At 34.2% G+C, this 20,955-nt stretch overlaps 1 protein-coding gene across 11 annotated transcripts in view; it reads left to right on the forward strand.

Moving 5' to 3' along the window:
- The window catches only part of Nek1 (NIMA related kinase 1), a 175,592-nt gene that overhangs the window by 96,030 nt on the left and 58,607 nt on the right, over positions 1 to 20,955 (forward strand). For 10 of the 11 annotated variants that reach the window (XM_046447807.1, XM_046447809.2, XM_058580364.1 and 7 more), the window contains 3 exons: positions 7,208 to 7,339; positions 9,753 to 9,818; positions 10,078 to 10,309. In XM_046447807.1, coding sequence (XP_046303763.1) covers positions 7,208 to 7,339; positions 9,753 to 9,818; positions 10,078 to 10,309 — 430 coding nt within the window. Of the gene's footprint in view, positions 1 to 7,207; positions 7,340 to 8,540; positions 8,633 to 9,752; positions 9,819 to 10,077; positions 10,310 to 20,955 lie in introns of those variants that run through there. The other variant, XR_009227055.1, reaches the window with a different exon arrangement.

Raw genomic sequence — 20,955 nt, forward strand, 5'->3', positions numbered from 1 at the left:
GCATTCTCTCTAAGGATTCCTTTGTGGTGGACATACTTTCCCACTTAGGTCTACTTTGAATTGTTCTTAAATATTCTTATATAAGTATTATAGCAATATTAATTCAGAAAAATTGTTCACTTAAAAATACTTTTATACTATAGGTTAAGTATCCTTTATCCAAAATACTTGAGACAAGAAGGATTTCAGATTTCAAATTTTAGGGGATTTTAGAATATTTGCATATGTATAATGAGACATCTTAGGGTGGGATTCAAGTATAAACACAAAATTCATTTATATTTCACATACACCTTATACCTGATGTAATTTAGTACAATATTTTTTAATAATGTTGTATATTTGACTACAACCCATCCCATGAAGTCAGGTGTGAATTTTTTTTTTAACTGGATTTTGAATTTTCAGATTTGGAATATTCAACCTGAATTGGATCTTCACAGAGGGTTTGAGACATAAAATTTCAATTTGATAAAATTTGGCTATGACAGTTTTAGGCTATATAAAACTATGTGTGAAATTATTATAAATTCAAAATATGAAATCAGGCCATATTAATATTTTTAACATACATTATTAAATACTTAAATAAGTCAGCATATAAAGATGAAATAGTATTTATTGTTCTGTGCTTCAAGAGTAAGTAAACTTGTAGTATCATGTAACCTGGCCCCACATTTTGGTGAAATTTTACGTTTTGCCATTTGGTGGCACTGGTGGTTAATTTTCAGCACATCGTAAAACTGACACATGAAATAGAAACAGTTTTACAGTGATAATTAAAATCCTTTTGTAGATATAAATAATGTGGAAATGTCTTAAATTTATGAACCTGTGGTAAAACTGGTAGGAAATGAAAAAGCATCTAAAACATTTTTAAAAACTTGATAAAGGCCTGGGGTTGTGGCTCAGCCATAGAGCGCTCACCTAGCACATGCAAGGCCCTGGGTTCGATCCTCAACACCACATAAAAATAAATAAATAAAGATATTATGTCCAACTACAACTAAAAAATAAATATTAAAAAAGAAAAAAACTGATGTAAGTCCTAGGAGGCTGAGGCAGGAGGATCATGAGTTCAAGAACAGCCTCAGGAACTTAATGAGACCCTGTCTCAAAATTAAAAGGGTTCAGAAGTGAGTCAGTGTTTAAGTGCACCTGGTTGAATCCCCAGTAAAACCTGATTTGTGAAACATTCAGGTCAATATTTTATTCCTTTTACAAGTTGTTATATTTAAAAATGAGTTTTGAAACACTGCTTCCAGGGAAATGCATATAGATTTAGCTGTGTGGTTGGTTTTATAAAAAAAAATAGTTCTTTTTTCAGTTATGTTTTTATCTTGTGTGAAACTGTTTTGTTTTGCTAGTTTAGTTAATATAATGTTCAAATTTTTTCATGCTTGATCAACCTTCTAAATGAATGTTTAATATTTTTTTCTTTGACAATTAACAGTGTGTCTTCTGTCTCAAGATTTGGTTGATACTGAACAGCCTTCAGGTTGTGGTTATAAATGAAATATCCATGCTATTTACACAGAAGGCCCAAGTTCTAATAAGTTGGTGATGTGGATGACCTTGGCTTAGGATGAGGTCACCATGTCTTGAACTACCTTTAAATTTTCAAGAGCTGACCAAGTTTTGTTACTAAGTAATTTTAGTAGTAGAATGACCTGTTTATTGCTGCTTTCTGGTTTAGAGTTCATGTCTGAATTTCTGTGCCCCTTAGTTCAGGTTCTTCTCATCTGTTCAGCTGAGTTGACCCAGATAAATTTGATGAATAGAGGATAAGCATTTGTTGAAAGCTGCTGGAAGTCAACCAAAATTATAAAGTACCAATAAATTGGTCTTACACATTGGACCAGATACCTTGGATCACAGACTGTATACTAGTTGTTAGCATATATATGGAAACCAGATAGCTTTTAATAAAAAAAAATGTAAAATTTTAATGGTAATATGTGATCATTTTCTTCATTTAAAAAAAAATGGGGGCGGGTATTGAACTCAGGGGTTCTCTACAATTGAGCCACATCCTCAGCTCTATTTTTATTTTATTTAGAGACAGGGTCTCACTGAGATGCTTAGCACCTCACTTTAGCTGAGGCTGGCTTTGAATATGAGATCTCCCTGCCTCAAGGTGTGTTTCTGTGGGTACAATGATAGTGTGAAGAAAATTAAATAGAAACCACAACTTGTACCAAATCTGATTATCTTTGGTTTGTATTTATACCATTTTTAATAATAGTAATAATAAAAAGAAAAAGAAGAAGTAGATTTTTGTCTTTGCCATGTTGGGTTTCTCTTAAGATTGAGATTAATGCGGAACTACCTCTACTCAGTATATTTTATAGCTCACTTAAGAATATAAGGTCTAGATAAAGGATTTTTAATCCCCTTATGTGATTTATGCTATTCTTTAAATTAGAATAAAATCTGCTAAGTATTCCCTAGAGGTTTTTAAAATTCTTTTTAGGCTATAAGCCGACAATTTCAGAGAGTTGTGCTAATGCCTTATTTAAGTTGTATAAGAATTATGTGTGTCTATAAGAACAAAAATTTTTTTTTGCAGTTTTGTAGATCAAATCCACGGTCTTTATCATGCTAAACAAACATTCTACCACTGAGCCACATCTCTAGCCTAAAAGAAAAAATTTAAGGAATATGTATAACTGAAGTATAATTAGTTGGAGTAGTAGATGTATGGGTGATTTCTTTTTCTTAAGCATTTCTTAATGTTTCTTTTATAGATGGTTTGCCCAGTAATTTTAGAATGATGTTTAAAATAACCTATATTAGGGACATAGCCACATCAATGTTTATAGCAGCACAGTACATAATAGCTAAACTGTGGAACTAACCTAGATGCCCCTCAGTTGATGAATGGATTAAAAAAATGTGGCATAAATACACAATGGAATATTACTCAGAAATAAAAGAGAATAAAATCATGGCATTTGGAGGTAAATGGATGGCGTTGGAGAAAATAGTGCTAAGTGAAGTTAGCTGATCCCAAAAAAACAAATGCCGAATGTTTTCTCTGATATAAGGTGACTGACCCATGATGGGGTAGGGAGGGGGAGCGTGGGAGGAATAGATGAACTCTAGATAGGGCAGAGGGGTGGGAGGGGAAGGGAGGGGGCAGGGGGTTAGCAATGATGGTGGAATGTGATGAACATCATTATCCAAAGTACATGTATGAAGACATGAATTGGTGTGAACATACTTTATATACAGAGATATGAAAAATTGTGCTCTATATGTGTAATAAGAATTGTAATACATTCCACTGTCATATTTTTAAAAAAATAAAATCAATAAAAAAATAAAAAAAATAATAAAATACAATAACCTATATGAATGTGAATGAAAATTGTAGGTTGATTAGAGAAGTTGGTGCTATTCCTACTTTAGTGAATTTGTCTACATCTGTATTATTTTTCCTGTTTAAACATTCATTTAATTAAATTACTTTTTTGATAATTTTAAATGTTATTTTTCTTTCAGTTTATAATGTGAAGTATTTGGCTTTTGGGTTTCTGTGTCCTAAAATGTCTTTATGCAATGCCTACACTTTAAATTCTGATCATTCACAGATGGGAGAGTTTTTGTTTTATTCTGCGTTCTAAAGATCAGAAATTTGCTTTCTGCAAGTTAATTCATTTCATCAGAGACTAAAACCAGACTTTTGCTGTTTAAGTCAAATACCTAATTTAATACAAACTAAATAAGTAATTACTACCATTTATCAGATCCACCACTGTGTGCTTTACAAAAATTGTTTTATTTAATCCTTACAACCAGGAGACAGTGGGTATAGCATTCTCATTTTAGAGAGCAAAAAATTTGAGGCTTAAAGAAGACACGAAATAATGAAAAATTGCATGACTGTTAAATGAGAATTGGGGAACTTGAGTATAGAAGTATACTACTTCAACTGCTTGTTGGTCTTCTTTTTTTAATTTATATATGACAGTGGAATGTATTATAATCCTTTATTACACATATAGAGCACAATTTTTCATGTCTCTAGTTGTATACAAAGTATATTCACACCAATTCCTGTCTTCATACATGTACTTTGGATAATAATGATCATCACATTTTACCATCATTTATAATTCATGCCCCTTACCTTCCCCTTCCACCCCTCTGCCCTATCTAGAGTTCGTCTATTCTTTCCATGCTCCCTCCCTATCCCACTATGAATCAGCCTCAGTATCAAAGAAAATGTTCGGCATTTGGTTATTTGGGATTGGCCAACTTCACTTAACATTATCTTCTCTAACTCCATCCATTTACCTGCAAATGCCATGACTTTATTCTCTTAATGCTGAGTAATATTCCATTGTGTATATTGCCACATTTTTTTATCCATTCATCTATTGAAGGGGATCTATGTTGGTTCCATAGTTCAGCTATTGTGAATTGTGCTGCTATAAACATTGATGTGGCTGTGTCCCTGTAGTATGCTGGGTCAAATGGTGGTTCCACTCCCAATTTTCCAAGAAATCTCCATACTGCTGTCCATATTGGCTGCACCAATTTGCAGTCCCATCAGCAGTATATGAGTGTACCTTTTTCCCCACATCCTCGCCAACACTAATAGCTGCCATTCTGACTGGAGTGAGATGAAATCTTAGAATGGTTTTGATTTGCATTTCTCTAATTGCTAGCTGTGATGAACATTTTTTCATATATTTGTTGATTGATTGTATATCATTTTCTGAGAACTTGATAGCCTTCTTGAAAGAATGTCTGTTCAAACATTGGCAACTCTGTGAAGGCTACTCTTATTAACCCTGCTCTTGGCTTTAACATGCTTAGTTCTTTGTTTTTTTTTACCTCATATATTTGATACACATCTCCTTACTTTTATTTCTCTGGTTAATGTATATATTCCTCTTTCTCTTCTGATTTATAATCCTGTGAGAGAAAACACTGCATCTTACTCATTTTGTATATTGGTTCTCTAGAATTATCTTTGGCACTACAAGTACTTAACACATCTTTTAATGTACTGGTAAATTAATTTTATGAAATATTGTGAATTTTTCTCCTAAAAATCCACATCAAATTCATGTATTGATATAGCAGAAATAATTTCTTTAAGAGAATTGATATAATGCAGCAAAGCAGATAGTACATGCCTGTAATCCCAGAGGCTCAGGAAGCTGAGGCAGGAAGATCTAGAGTTCAAAGCCAGCCTCAGCAAAAGCAAGGCACTAAGCAACTCAGGAGACCATGTCTCTAAATAAAAAATACAAAACAGGGCTGGGGATGTGGCTCAATGTTCGAGGGCCCCTGAGTTCACCCCCCGCCCCGGTGCCCCAGCGCACTCCCCAAAAATCCAAATCCTTAAGAGAATTGATATAATGCAATTTAGGTTCTAAAATGATGCTAATGTTCAGAACAACAGTATTGTGTTAGTTTTGCATCACTGTGATCAAAATACCATACCAGAAAAACTTGGAGCAAGGAAAACTCACATTTCTTGAGGGTTAGTTCATGGTTAGCCAAGTTTATTGCTCTAAGCCTAGGTGAGACTTCATGGAGGAAGAGTGTGGTATAGAGAAACTTCTCCAGGCATGGCAACCAGGAAGCAGAGAGAGGAAGAAGCAGGGGAATGGGTCAGATTGCAGTAAACATGTACCCCTCCAAGGGCATGCCCCCAATGAGCCATATCCTCCAGCTACATTACACCTGCCTATAAAGTTGCACCCTGTAAGTCCATTCAAACTCGTATGAATTAATCAGATTTCAGCTCTTACAATCCAGTCATGTCACCTCTGAACATTTCTGCATTAACACAGGAACTTTTGAGGGGCACCTCATATCCAAACTATAACAAATATATTATTAAAGCCTTCTTAATTAATGATTCTATTGTAAGTATCTGCCCAGTTTTTCTTAGAAATGAGTTTTAATTTTAGAAATAACTTTTAGTGTATTCTAAAAATGCTGCTAGCATTGAGAACAACTTTGGAGGTTTTTTCCCCTTCAGAACTTTTGAAACCTTTCCGTGTATATCCACCTATAAAACTTCATAAATAAAGTTTCAAAATATTTTAATATAATTTTTAAGATGAGCATACTTGGTTGTGTAAGCTCTAGATATTTAAAAGTTTTTATTTTCACATCTTAAAAAGCAGTATACCTTTTCAATAATGTTGAGCTGTGAGATTAAAGCAACATTTCTATTTCTGTTTTTAAACAAAATATTTTGAATATAAAAAGAAAATCTAGATAAAAAAAAAAAGAAAATCTAGAAGCCTAAATAATGGAATGATATTACTACTTTATTCTTAGAAGATGTTCAATAAATATTGTGTTTGAAATGTATACTTTTCAGAAAGTCTTATTTACTAATTTGAGGAAGAATAGAAATAGAGAACAGACTTCCTGCCATGTTACTATTAGCATACCTGCAAATGTCATTTCGTCTTACTTTAGTAATGTTCAGAATCTTACTTCATATTGTTCAAAGTTTCAATGGTAAGAGAAAAACAAACATATATATGAATATAACAATATTTTCAGTGAAGCAGAGCTTACCATATGCAACTGTCACTCCTTCCATTCTTATTTATGTTGACATTTTTTGTAATAAGCGGTCTTATGTTGGGTCATTCGTGTTTAATCTTTAAGGAGCTTTTACCAAAACTTGCAGAAGTTGCAGAAGCATTTCTTTTTGAGGTATACAATTAATAAATAAAATAGTTTTCTTCCCACCAAATGTTGTAATGAATTAAAATTAAAGTGAAGGACTAAAAGTAAGTATTATAGCAGCCTACTTTTTAAGAACATTTTGTGAAACATTGATAATTCAGTGGAAGCAAGTTAGGATGCATGACTATGTTCACGTATGAGGCTAGAAGTTTCTCTCTCTTCTCACTGTTTATCCCTAGTACCTGTCATTTGCCTTGCTTAATAAACAATGTAGGGGCTGGGATGTGGCTCAAGCGGTAGCGCGCTTACCTGGCATGCGTGCGGCCCGGGTTCGATCCTCAGCACCACATACAAAGATGTTGTGTCCGCCGATAACTAAAAAATAAATATTAAAATTTAAAAAAAAATAAATAAATAAACAATGTAGTAAAGAGAAAGCTACTTGTATATAGAGAGTGAATAAACATTGATCTTGTAGTTTTTAAATTTTTTGTGCAAATATAAAATTCCTCATGTATTTTATTAAATTCTTTTTTTATAGTTGGTGGCTAAAGGAATAAAGAGTTCTGATGTTTCTCCACCTTTGGGACAGCATGAAACAGGTGGCTCTCCCTCAAAGCATCAGATGAAATCAGTTATTTCTGTGACTTCAGCTTTGAAAGAAGTGGGTATGGTAAGTTTCCTAAAATTTGATACTCCTTAGAGTCCAAAGATTATTTAAAAGGAAATTAAATCTAACAAAATCACAGTAATTTCACAATGTTCCCCCTTTTTTTCTAGAGAAAAGATTACTTAGGATTTTTTTGGTTTACTATGAATATTAGAACCTTTCTGCTCATAGACTTTTATATCTAAGACTACATGGTAATTAAGCAATACAGTCAGCCCTCTGTTTCCAAGGGTTTCACATCTACAGACTCATCCAACCACCAATCAAAAATACTTTTTAAAAAATGAGTGTTATGTTGTTGCTGACATGTACTGTGTGGTTAGGTCTGTGATGATTATATTTACATTGAACATGTTCAAACTTACTCTTGTCTATATATATATATAGACACACACACACACATATATATATATATATATATATATGGCAACTATTAAGCATTTACATTCTATTGGGTATAATAAGTAATCTAGAGGTGATTTAAAGTAAATCATAGCATTCACTCTGTATTAGGAATTATAAGTAATCTAGAGATGATTTAAAGTATATGGAAGATGTGTGTAGGTTATGTGCAAATACTCAACCATTTTGTATAAGGTGCTTGACATCTATGGGTTTTGGTATCTGTATGGATAGGAAGGTCTTAGAACCCATCCCTCACATATACTGAGGATAATTCTCTTTTTACCTACTTTGAATATTGAACAAATAAAATGTATATAGGAATGTACTGAAAACAGTGCAACAAATATTTTTATATCCCAGCCCCTCGTGATTAACAAATGTTCACAAGTCCAACACATGTTTATATTTATTTAAAATGTTGTTATATAACAAATGATAGAGAATTCAGTGTAATTATACTTAATTCATCAATTATTCCTGTTGCCTTCTACTTCTGAATCTACATGCTATACAGATAGTGAAGCAAAGATATATGGACAAGTAAAAATTTGAACTTAGGCATATGTATTGATCTAACATAAGAAGGTTCTGTTCTGGGCTTAAGAGAAACAGGCTTATAATGTAGAGTTTCTGTCTAGATTTCAACATTTTGATGGAAGGAAAAAAATTACTGAATCATATAACACGTTAACCTCATTTGCTTCTTTCCTAGTAATTAATGTCAATGTCTTATTTTTTGAGTTTCAAAAGTTTTTGCAGACTTCCAAGGTTTTTGATTAGTACACTAATTTTTTTACAGCCTTTGTGCTTGTATTGAAAATAAGACTGAGTAGAAAAATCTGTTTCTTGACCACTCTCCAGACCTTCATATAAGAAACTATTGTTCTTCAAGTAGGTTTTGTCTCTTCTTCTTTCTGTTAACAATTTGCATGTGCTACATTGTTCACTTCAACTTTAGCTATCACTGTGTGGTTTCCTTCCTGGTACCCAGTCTCATATCTCAAGTAGCTGTTTAGCTCTCTCTGATTGTAATGACTGCTAATTCCTGACTACTTTACTGGGTAAAATGTTCCTTATCTCATTTACATGTTACTTTAAAACTGACCACTGCATTGTTTTATATTTTTTTCGAATATTACAAAGTGTGAGGTGATCCATGTAACTAAAATGATTATTCTTAAGATAATAAATTGATTAACATTGCTTGTTTAAAACTTTGAAAATTGTTCTTAGTGAAAGATATCTTCCAGATATCTTTGCTTTCATAACTTAATTACTATGAGTTCTCCTTTTCTTATATTTTTAAATTCTAGGGGCTGGGGCTCTAATGCAGTTTTAGAGCACTTGCCTAGGATGCTTGAGGCACTGAGTTTGATCCTCAGCACCACGTAAATATAAACAAGTAAAATAAAGCTATAAAAAATAACATTTTTAAAAAAAATTCTAGGTGATCTAGAATGATTTCATTATGTTAATCATAAGTCAATATTTATATTATTAATAATACAAAGGACTCAGAACTCATTCTTATTACCCTCTTAGGGAAGAAAGCCAGTTCTCACTTGTGTTTAATGCTGTATTTTAACCAAAGTGTGTGTGCGTGTGTGTGTAACAAAAAGATGATTTTAAAATAAGTCTATCTTCAATTATTTTGTCTATCAGATTTTTCTCTACCTTTAATTTCTAAAATATGTGAATTAATTTTTTTTATTTCTACCATTGACTTTAATGACCAAAAATGACTTGCCAAAGATGAAGAAAATATAAATATGTGAGAAGTAAACTGAAGATATTACAAATAATTGAGAATTGGCCTTTCTATTCTATAGTTAGCCTATTAGTTGATAATATTTAAATATTTACCTTTGCTGATAATGAAGGATGCTGTATTAACATTTTTCAGGAAAAAAGAAGTTAAAAGGAGCAATTTGATGAAAACCAAAAATAATATTTTTAAGGCAGACTTTTAGGATAACATTATTTTTTATTCTATATCTGTCTGTGTTTAAAGGACATAAATTTAACTGATACCCAGGAAACTTCAGAAGAAATGCAAGAGAACAACAATGCTATTTCAGTAAGTGCTGTTTTCGGAGTTTCTCTGTCAATCATTTTACTTAATAATATACACGTTAAAATTTTACTTAAGGGGCCGAGGCTGTGTCAGTGTTAGAGCACCTGCCTAGTGTATTTGAGGCACTGGGTTTGATCCTCAGCACTACATAAAAATAAATAAATAAAAATAAAGGTATTGTGTCCATCTTAAAAAAATGCTTAAAAATGAATTTTAAAAGATTTTACTTAATAATATTTGCATAAAAACATAATTGTTTCAGAGTAAACGAGAAATACTACGTAGGTTGAATGAAAATCTTAAAGCTCAAGAAGAAGATGAAAAAGGAAAGCAGCATCAGTCTGATATTTGTGAGATCATTGTTCATGAAGATACCAAAGAGTGTGAAAAAGAAAAACCAGTTTCATCTGATCGCAAGAAGTGGGAGGTGGGAGGTCAACTTGTGATTCCCCTGGATGAATTAACACTGGATACATCTTTCTCTGCAACTGAAAGTATGTATGAACAAATTAATGACCTATTTTGGTTTATCATTCACATAAATATAAATTTTTGTAGAATGGCTATCTGAAGGAACCAGCACTTAGAGGGATTGAGAGAGGCTGGAAGCATTCTGGTTTGTTCTCCTCTTAGAGAAGTATCTCCCTCTCTTAGTGCAATGTGAAGAATGTAAAAAACAATCCAGTGTTAAGAATAATAAGGATTTTAAAAAAAGAATAATAAGGATTTTTATACAAAAGTATATAGTGTGAAAGAGAACTAATGATGTTACTTTAGCCCTTTACACCATGTTAGATTAATCTATTACTGGGAAAAATTAATAGTACTCTAGAGTAGTGAACTTTGGTAAAATCTCAGGAAGGTCCCTTGAGAACTTATCAGAGATATTGAAAAGGTCTGATTTAATGATTCATTTATCCAGCAATAATTCCTGAGTACCCACTCTTTTTTTACATTGTCCTGGGCACCAGAGATACACCAATGCACAAAACAGAAACATAGGTGCACTTGTGGTTCTTATATTCTAAAAGGGCATGGACAAGCCTAATTTTAAGGGAAAAAAATTAATGGGCAATTTTTGCCAAAGTCTTTCTCACATTGGAGAAAACCCCAAAGACTTGATAGCATTTTTTTTGTTTCTTTATTCAACAGTTCCTCTTTTTTTTAATAGAAGATGGACACAATACCTTTATTTTGTTTATTTTTTATATGGTACTGGGAATCTTACCCAGTGCCTCACACATGCTAGGCAAGTGCTCTACTACTGAGCTACAACCCCAGCCCTATTCAGCAGTTCTTTATTGAATACCTATACATGCCACACACTCTTAAGCAGTAGGGATACGATAATGGTTAAGACATAGTTCCTGTTCTTAAGGTGGCTGGTGTTTAGTGGGAAGGATGGAAAGTGAGAGGCAACTGGAGCTGATAAATAAGTAATACATCAGGAATAATCATAGGTTACTGTAAGAATAACTGCAAGGACATATGTCAGTCTTGGGAGACTAAGAAAGTGATTACCAGAAAATGTTATATGTTGAGGAAAGAAGTAATTAGTTAAACAAAACCCATACAGAGGGTTTTGGGCAGGGAATAGTTAGGACAGGAGTAAAAATATAGGAGAAGCTCAGGGAAATAGATGTAATTCAACATGGATTTCTAATGTTCAAAATTCACGACAAAGAATGAAGCAAGAAGACTTGGAAGAGATAACCAGAGCTAGATAATGAGGGGGGTCCTACATGTTGACTCCATAATATTTGTAAAATTTATAAGTTTTCAGCCATTATTTCCTCAAATATTTTTCCTACACCTCTTCCCTTTCTTTCCTTTGTAGACTCCAGTTTCTCTTGTTGACTCAAACTCCTACTGCAGAGGGGAGACTTATTAAAACAAGAATCAGCAAATATCTTCTCTAAATTACCGGATAATAAATATTTTAGGGTTTACAGGCATTATGGTATCTGTTAAACTTCTTAACTTTGACCATGCACACCACCCCTTGACTATTCTGGGACCTAGAGTATAATCTATTAATTTAGTTTCCAAAGTCTTCTGAGATGCCAGAAAGGATCAGATTCATGTGTGTGCATATTGGACTGTGAGTTGAAGTAATAAAGAATTGCTTTATGGGGTCACTTTCTTGAATTTTGTTGTCTTCACTATCTCCTAGTATTTTCTAGTTTCCTGGAACTCCTTTCTTTCCTCATCTGGTCAGAAAGCTGGGACTTTAATTACTTGGCGCTGTTTGAATACTTGGAGCCAAGTGGCCAGAAATTAGAGAGAAAAATGGGATTTGGCCCTGTCTTCTTGATACCATATCTCCTCTGGACAAAAAGGAAGCTTCTTCTCTCCCAGTTTTGACTCCTGTGGGTTCCCATTATCAGCTGCTCTTCTCCCACTACCACAGGATTGTATAGGATTTAGGAAAAGAAATAAAGAAATTTTGAAAAATGTTGGGGACTTTTGTATTCTATCTGAGCTTTAGGATATCCCTTTCCCTTTGTTCAAGCTAGAACAAGAGAGCTGCTCCTGTACTTCCTGTGTTTGCAGTCTGGTGCCTACTTCTGGGGTTGTGGTGTGTTGAATCTTAACTGGGAAACACTGAGTATTTCACCACTGGTTTAGGGTACTTTGAATTTTTGTCTTCCCCACTGCAGCTGCTTTTGCCTTTCAGAGTTCTCAGTTGCTTTATGCATTTTGTCCTAGTTTTTATAGCTATATTTAATGCGAGCTATGGGTTGATGTGTGCCTTTTCCATCTTAGTAGAAATCAGAACTCTATCTTTTAAGAGATTTAAATTTTCAAAATCTTTTTGTGTTTGCCCATTTAATTATCATTTCTGGTGCTCATGATTTTTTTGTTTCAGTTTGTATTTCTATATTATTTCCTTCTGCCTGAAAGACTTTTTTTTTTTTTTTACAAATCTTATAAAACAAAGAGATTTTTAAAACTTTTGTATATTGAGAAAGTATTTCACCTTAATTTTTTCTACATTCTTTATTGGTGCATTATAATTGTACATAATGATGGAATTTGTTGTTTAGTATTTGTACATACACACAATATAAAAATATAATTTGACTAATATATTTCCCCCAGCACACTTTCTTCTCCCCTTCCTCCTATTTGCCTTTCCTACTAATCTCCCTTTGATTTTCGTGAAATTTCAGCCTTCCCCCCCATCTTTCTTTTCCTCTCTAGCTTTCACATTTGAAAGAAAACATATAACCTTTGGCTTATTTTGCTTAACATAGTGGTCTCTAGTACCATCCATTTTCCTACAAATGACACGATTTCATTTTTCTTTATAGCTAAATAAAACTCTCGTGTGTGGGTAAACCACTTTTTTCTTATCTATAGTTAGGCTATTGTGAATTGTGCTGCTGTAAACATGGGTGTTCATACATGGATCCCTATAGTATGATGACTTTAATTTTTTAGGATAAATACAGAAGAGTGATATGTCTGGGTCATATGGTGGTTCCATGCCTAGTCTTTTGAGGAACCTCCATACCGATTTTCATAGTGGATGTTCTCATTTATAATCCCACCAAAGCGTAAAAATGGTCCTTTTTATCCACATCTTCTTCAGCATTGTTATTGTTTGTATTTTTTGTCCAGTTTTTAAAATGTGTTCTTTATAGATATACATGAGAGTAGAGTATATTTTAACATATTATACATACATAGAATAAGTATAACTTGTTCCAGTTAGGATCCTGTTATTGTGGTTGTGTATGATGTGAAGTTACATTGATTGCATATTCATATTTAAGGATAAAAAAGATATGTCCAATTCATTCTGTTGTCTTTTCTATTCCACCCCTCCCTTCCCTTGATTCCCCTTTGGCTAATCCAGTGAACTTCTAATTTCCCCTCCCTTGTTGTGGGTTAGCATCCACATATCAGAGACAATGTTCTGCCTTTGGTGTTTGGAGATTGGCTTATTTTACTTAGCATGATATTCTCCAATTCCATCCATTTACCAGCAAATGCCATAATTTAATTCTTCTTTATGGATGAGTAATATTCCATTGTGTATATATATATACCACATTTGCTTAATCCAGTTTATCTGCTGTAGGCAACTAGGTTGTCTTCTTAGCTTGACTCTTGTGAATTGAGCTACTATAAACTTGAAGTGGCCATGTCACTATAGTGTGCTGATTTTAAGTCCTTTGGGTATAAAAAAAGGAGTAGGATAACTGGGTCAAATAGTGGTTCCATTCCAAGATTTTTGAGGAATCTCCATACTTCTTTCCAGAATGGTTGTACCAATTTGCAGTCCTACTAGCAATGTATAAGTGAACCTTTTTTCCCACATTCTTACCAACATTTATCATTACTTGTATTCTTGATAATTGCCATTCTAACTGGGTTGAAGTGAAATTCAGTATAATTTTGATTTTTATTTCTCTTAATTGCTAGAGATGTTGCACATTATTTTTATATATTTTTGACAGTTCTTATTGTTTCTTCTGTGAAGTGCCTGTTCAGTTCCTTTGCCCATTTAGTGATTGGTTTGTTTGTTTGGTTGGTTTTGGTGTTAAGTTTTTTGAGTTCTTTTTATATCCTGGAGATTAATGCTCTATCTGAAGTACTTGTGGAAAAGATTTTCTCCCATTCTGTAGGTTCTTTCTTTACATTCTTGATTTTTCCTTAGTAGTAAAGAAGCTTTTTAGTTTAATACTGTTCCATTTATTGATTATAGATTTTACTTCTTGTGCTTTAGGAGTCTTATTGAGGATGTCAGTTCCTAAGAGGACATGGTAGAGAGTTGGGCCCACCTTTTATTCAAGTAGGCACAGTCTTTGGTCTTAGGTCCTTAGTCCACTTTGAGTTGAGTTTTGTGTAAGGTGAGATAGAGGTTCAATTTTATTCTACTATATAAGGATTTCCAGTTTTCCCAGCTCCATTTGTCGAAGAGGCTATCTTTTCTCCAAAATAAGTTTATGGCATCTTTGACTAGTATGAGATTACTTTATTTATCTGGGTATGATTCTGTGTCTTCTTTTTTTTTTTCCATTGGTCTTCATGTCTGTCTGAGTGTCAATACCACACTGTTTTTGTTACTGTAGCTTTGTAGTATAATTAAAAGTCTGGTATTGTGATGCCTCCTGCTTCACTTTTCTCGATAAGAATTGCTTTGTCTATTCTGGACCTCTAATTTTTCCAGATGAATTTCATGACTGTTTTTTCTGTTTCTATGAAGAATGTCATTAGAATTTTAATAGGAATTGCATTAAATCTGGATTGCACTTTTGGTAGTATGGCCACCTTGACAATATTACTTCTGCCTATCCAAGAACATGGGAGATCTTTCTATCTTCTAAGGTCTTTTTCAGTCTCTTTCTTACTGTTCTATAATCTTCATCAAAGAGATCTTTCATCTCTTTTGATAGACTGATTACCCAGGTTTTTGTTGTTGTTGTTGTTTTTGAAGCTATTATGAATGGTACCATTTGCCTGGTTTCTCTTAGAGCTGATTCATCATTGGTGTATAGGAATGCAATTCATTTATGGTTGTTAATTTTATATCCTCCTACTTCACTGAATTCATTTATGAATTCTAGTCGATTTCTGGTGGATTTTTTTGAGTCTTCTAAATATAGAATCATGTCATGGGCAAATAGGGATAGTTTGAGTTCTTCTTCTTTCCTGTTTGTATCCCTTTAGTTACTTTCTTTGTCTAATTGCTCTGGCTAGGGATTCAAGGACTATATTGAGTAGAAATGCTACAGGGCATCCCTGTCATGTTCCAGTTTTTAGAGGGAATGCTTTTTATTTTTATTTTTTTTAACTTGGAATGATGGTGGCCATGGGTTTAACATATATAGCTTTTATGATGTTGAGGTATGTTTATACTATCCTTATTTTTTTAGTATTTTGAGCATGAATGGTGCTGAATTTTGTCAAATGAGTTTTCTGCATCTTTTGAGATACTTATATGATTCTTTTCTTTAAGTCTATTGATGTGATAAATTATATTCATTAATTTCCATTTGTTGATGGAAATTAAGTCTATTGATGTGATAAATTATATTCATTAATTTCCAGCCTTGAATCCCTGGAATGAACCCCACTTGACCATAGTGACCTGACTTTTTAATATGTTTTTATATGTGATTTAACTTTTCTTTCTTTGATGTGTCTTTGTCTGGTTTTGGTATCAGAGTGATACCAGCATTGTAGAACAAGTTTGGAAGGATGCCTCTTTTTCCATTTCATGGAATAATTTGAGGAAGATTGGTGTTAGTTCTTTGAAGGTCTGGTAGAACATGGCTGAGAATCTGTCTGGTCCTGAGGTTTTCTTTGTTGGTAAGCTTCTGATAGTGTTTTCAATTTCACCGTTTGAAATTGATCTGTTTAAATTTTCTATATCCCCCTGATTCAATTTGGGTAGGATATAGGTCTCTCAAAATTTGTTGATTATCTTCATGATTTTCTATTTCATTTGAGTATAGATTTTCAGAGTAGTTTTTGATGAATGTCGGCATTTCAATGGTGTCTGTTGTGGTATTTACGTTTTCATCACACATTTTAGAAATTTGAGATTACACTCTCTTTCTCCTTGTTAACCTGGCTAAGGATTTGTCAATTTTATTTATTTTTTCAACCAACCAACTCTTTCTTTGGTCAGTTTTTTTAAATTGCTCTGTTTGTTTTGTTTCAAGTTCTTTTGATTTCAGCTCTGATTATAATTATTTCCCATCTTCTACTGCTTTGGGTGTTGATTTGTTCCTCTTTTTCTAGAGCTTTGAGATGTAATGTTAGGTTACTTATGTGGTGATTTTCTACTCGTTTAATGAGTGAACTCAATGCAAGGAACTTTCCTCTTATAACTGCATTCACAGTGTCCCAGAGATTTTGATGTTTTTTGCTATTCTCATCTGCCTCTAAGTATTTTAATTTTTTGATTTCATTTCTGATTTCTTCTGGTATACATTGGTCACTCAATAGCATATTATTTAGTCTCCAGGTGTTAGAGTAGCTTCTATTTTTTATTTTATTGTTGATTTCTAGTTTCATTCCATTATGATCATATAAAATGCAAGGTATTATCTCCATTTTTTTTTATTACCTAAGAGTTGCTTTGTGGCCTAAGATATGATCTATTTTAGAGAAGAATCTGTGTGCGGCTGAGAAGAAAATGTATTCAGTCATTGATGGATGAAATATTCTATATATGTCTGTTGAGTCTAAATTATTAGTTGTGGTTTTTAGTTCTATAGCTTCTTTAGTCAGTTTTTGTTTGAAGGATCTATCCAACGATGAGAAGTATGTTAAAGTCACCCAGTATTATTGTGTTGTGGTCTATTTGGTTTTGAAATTGAGAAGAGTTTGTTTGACGTACGTAGATTCTCCATTGTTTGGGGCATAAATATTCACTATTGTTACATCTTGTTGGTGTATAGTTCCCTTCAGCAATATGAAATGGCCTTCTTTGTCCCTTCTGATTAATTTAATTTTGATTTGAAACCCACTTTATCTGATATGAAGACAGAAACCTCTGTTTGTTTACAACATCCGTGTCAGTCTGTGTATGTCTTTGTCTGTGAGGTGAGTAGTCTCTAGGAAACAGCACATTGTTGGGTCTTGTTTTTTAATTCAGTCTGCCAGTCTATGTCTTTTGATTGATGAGTTCAGGCCATTTACATTCAATGTTATTATTGAAAAATGGTTTTTATTCCCTGTCATTTTATTTCTGGTTTTTATTTGAATTAGTTTCTCCTTTGATTGGCTATTCTTCTAGTGTAGTTCCTCCCTTTGCCGGTTTTCTCTTTTATTTTTCATTTCTTCATCATGAAATATTTTGCTAAGAGTGTTCTGTAGTGAAGCCTTTCTATTTGTGAATTATTTTAACTTTTGTTTACCATGGAAGGTTTTAATTTCATTGTCAGTTCTGAGTCTTGATATTTTGGGTTATAATATTCTTGGTTGACGTTCATTTTCTTGCAGAGATAGGTATATGTTAATCCATGACCTCCTAACTGGGTTAGAAGACAGCTGAGATCAGATTGGTTTTGCCTCTAAAAGTAACCTGTCATTTTTTTTTCTGGCAACCTTTAAAGTTCTGCCCTTATTCTGTGTGCTGTGCATTTTCATAATAATGTGTCTTGGTGTGGGTCTGTTGTGATTTTGTACATTTGGTGTCCTGTAAGCTTCCTGTGTTTGATTTTCCATTTCATCCTTAAGGTTTTAGAAATTTTCAGATATTATTTCATTGAAAAGATTATGCATTCCTTTGGTCTATATCTTCAGGCCTTCATATATCCCAATAAATCTTAAATATCATATTTATTAGAATTTCTGTTCATGGTCTATTAACACCTTTCCTTCATGGTCAACTTTGTGTTTTCGTTGCCTGAAACTCTTGCTCACAATTCATTTGGTGTGCTGATGATGCCTTTCCATAAATTTTTAATATAGTTTATTGATTCCTTCATTTTGAGGATTTCTGCTTGGTTGCCCCCCCCCACCCCCAATCTCTCTCTCTCTATTCAAGTAATCTTTTGCTTCCTATATTTTCTCCCTTACATCATCTTTTCCCTCACAGATCATTTTGACTCTGAACATTCTAAACTCCTTCTCTCATCTCTTCCACTATTTTTTTGATGGATTCTTTTATTGAATTCTGTTAGTTTGTTTGAGGTGTTTTTCTTGTTTGTTTGTTCATTTGTTTGTTCTGGTACCAGGGATTAAATTCAGGAGCACTCAACCAGTGAGCCACATCCACAGCCTTATTTTGTATTTTATTTAGAAACAGGGTCTTACTGAGTTGCTTAGCACCTTGCTTTTGAAGAGGTTGCTTTTAACTCAGGATCCTCCTGCCTCAGCCTCTCAAGCCACTGGCATTAGAAGCATGTGCCACTGCGCCCAGCTTTAAGTGATTTTTTTCAGTGAAGTTGCTTTTTCATGTTGTTTGTGTGTCTGCCCATTTGACAATATGGTTTTGAGTCAGTAGTGATTCAGAAGTTGCCCAGAGGTAACTTTTTTCCGAAATCACTGAACTACATCCCAGCCCTTTCTTTTAATTTTTAAATTTTGACACAGGGTCTCTAAGTTGCCTCGCTTGGCCTGGAATTCAGCAATTCCCCTGTCTCGCCTCCAGAGTTGCTGGGATTACAGTGCTGCACCCAGTTCCCGGCAGCCCAGGAGTACCTTTATCCTTTCCTTTCCCTTTAAATCTATTTGTGTGTTTATATTTAATGTTTATATTTAATTTGTGTGTTTATATTTAATATTTCTTATATTCAGAATATTTTTGGGTTTGCCTTTTTAAAAATACTCTTATAACCTTTAATGGTGTTTTTACACTACTTACAAGCAATAGAACGTTAAGTGTACCATTTTGCTATTTGTTTTCTGTTTGGACCTTCTATTTTTCTTCCCTATTCCTTTTTCCTCTTCTTTGCTCGTGAATTTTTTACAAGTTGAATATATTTTTGTCATTCCATTTTATCATTGATTTATTACCTCTAGCTCTTTGTTCTATTTTAATGTTTTGCCGCAGTCTGGCTGGGCACAAATGCCGCAGTCTGGCTGGGCACACAATCACGAGCCACCACACAGCTTGTAGATTCAAACAGCAACTCTTTATTCCCGAACTCACACCAGCCGTCTACAATCATGTTCTGGGGAAATCCACGTTCTCTGCCCAAATCCACCTCCACTGGGCTTCTATCTCCAAAATATACTGTCTGAATCCCGTGAGAACTCAAGGGGAACTCAGGCAGCAGGATACGCCCTATTCCCAGCAGGAATAATCTTAAACCTTAAACCTGGAACCTAAACTGGGAACGCCCTAAACAAGATTATCTTAAAACCGGGAACACCCTAATCTGCCTTGGTCCTTGAGCAAGGTTAAGTACATTCAATGTCACTGCAACATGTCAGCAACATGGGGTACGCTGGCAAGGAAATTGTCATACCTACTTGGCTAATGGCTCCCAGCATCTCCCCCCTTCTGATTAATTAAACAACAAGCAATGTGGCTTAAGGACCGTGCCTGGTAGGTTGTCCAATTCAACATATGGTTCTTACCCGTCATGGGAAAAACTGACCTTTAGGCGTCAGCCTCCTGTCTTAGGTTGATACCACTGCAATTGAATCATACCCGTCACTGACTACCGGTCCAGCATACAGCCATACTTGTGGATAGGTCTATGCACCAGTGGGGGGGGTGAGGTTCTTTGCCTCACCTCTGTTGGCCCCCAAATTTGGCCTTGGTGCCAGTGGGGGAGTGAGGTTAATGTGGCTTATGGACCGTGCCTGGTAGGTTGTCCAATTCAACATATGGTTCTTACCCGTCATCGGAAAACTGACCTTTAGGCGTCAGCCTCCTGTCTTAGGTTGATACCACTGCAATTGGATCATACCCGTCACTGACTACCGGTCCAGCATAAGCCATTGGCCCCCAAATTTTAGACCATCACTAGCAGAAGGGAGGAGGATACAGAAATGCCACGACACCAAGCCAATTGACGGCTCCTTGGGAAAAATTGCATCACTGGTGACACCATCAGCAAAGATATGTCAGCACTACCACAATTAACATGGGGTGCGCTGGCAAGGAAAAATTGCATAACCAGTGACACCATCAGCAAAGATATGCCAGCATTACCACAATTCGCTGCACCAAACGATAGTTACATAGTCCAGGCAAGTTCTGCAAGCAGTTCAAAGCAGAGGAATCTATCAATATGTCCATTTCCTCCCAAAATCCGTTTGCTCCCAAAGTAAGTTGACTCTTTGATTGAGCATTACTTGTTGAGTTCTTCACCGGCACTGGGATGGAGATAGGAATTCTGGCAATGATGCTAAAGAGACATTATCCTGAAAAGAATTATTAAATATAATGAAAAGGAAAGGTGAAAGTAAACAAACAGATCTGTTAACCTACTTTAAAAACAATGCTTAACAGCCTTTTACCTAATTTAAACTAGTAAACAAACAGATCTGTTAACCACCTTTAAAAACAATCCTTAACAGCTGTTTACATAATTTAAATTAAACCATTTAAATCACGTGAATAAAAAAATAATAATAATTCGGATCCATTTTTTCATGAGCGCTCCTCATATAAGAAATATGGACATACGCACATACAGACATACAACACAAAACACAAGAGTGT

This window comes from Marmota monax, unplaced genomic scaffold, assembly GCF_021218885.2.
Source record: "Marmota monax isolate L192 unplaced genomic scaffold, Marmota_monax_Labrador192_F-V1.1 WCK01_AAM20220418_F8-fsc00040, whole genome shotgun sequence".
In the NCBI taxonomy this organism is placed as follows: domain Eukaryota; kingdom Metazoa; phylum Chordata; class Mammalia; order Rodentia; family Sciuridae; genus Marmota; species Marmota monax.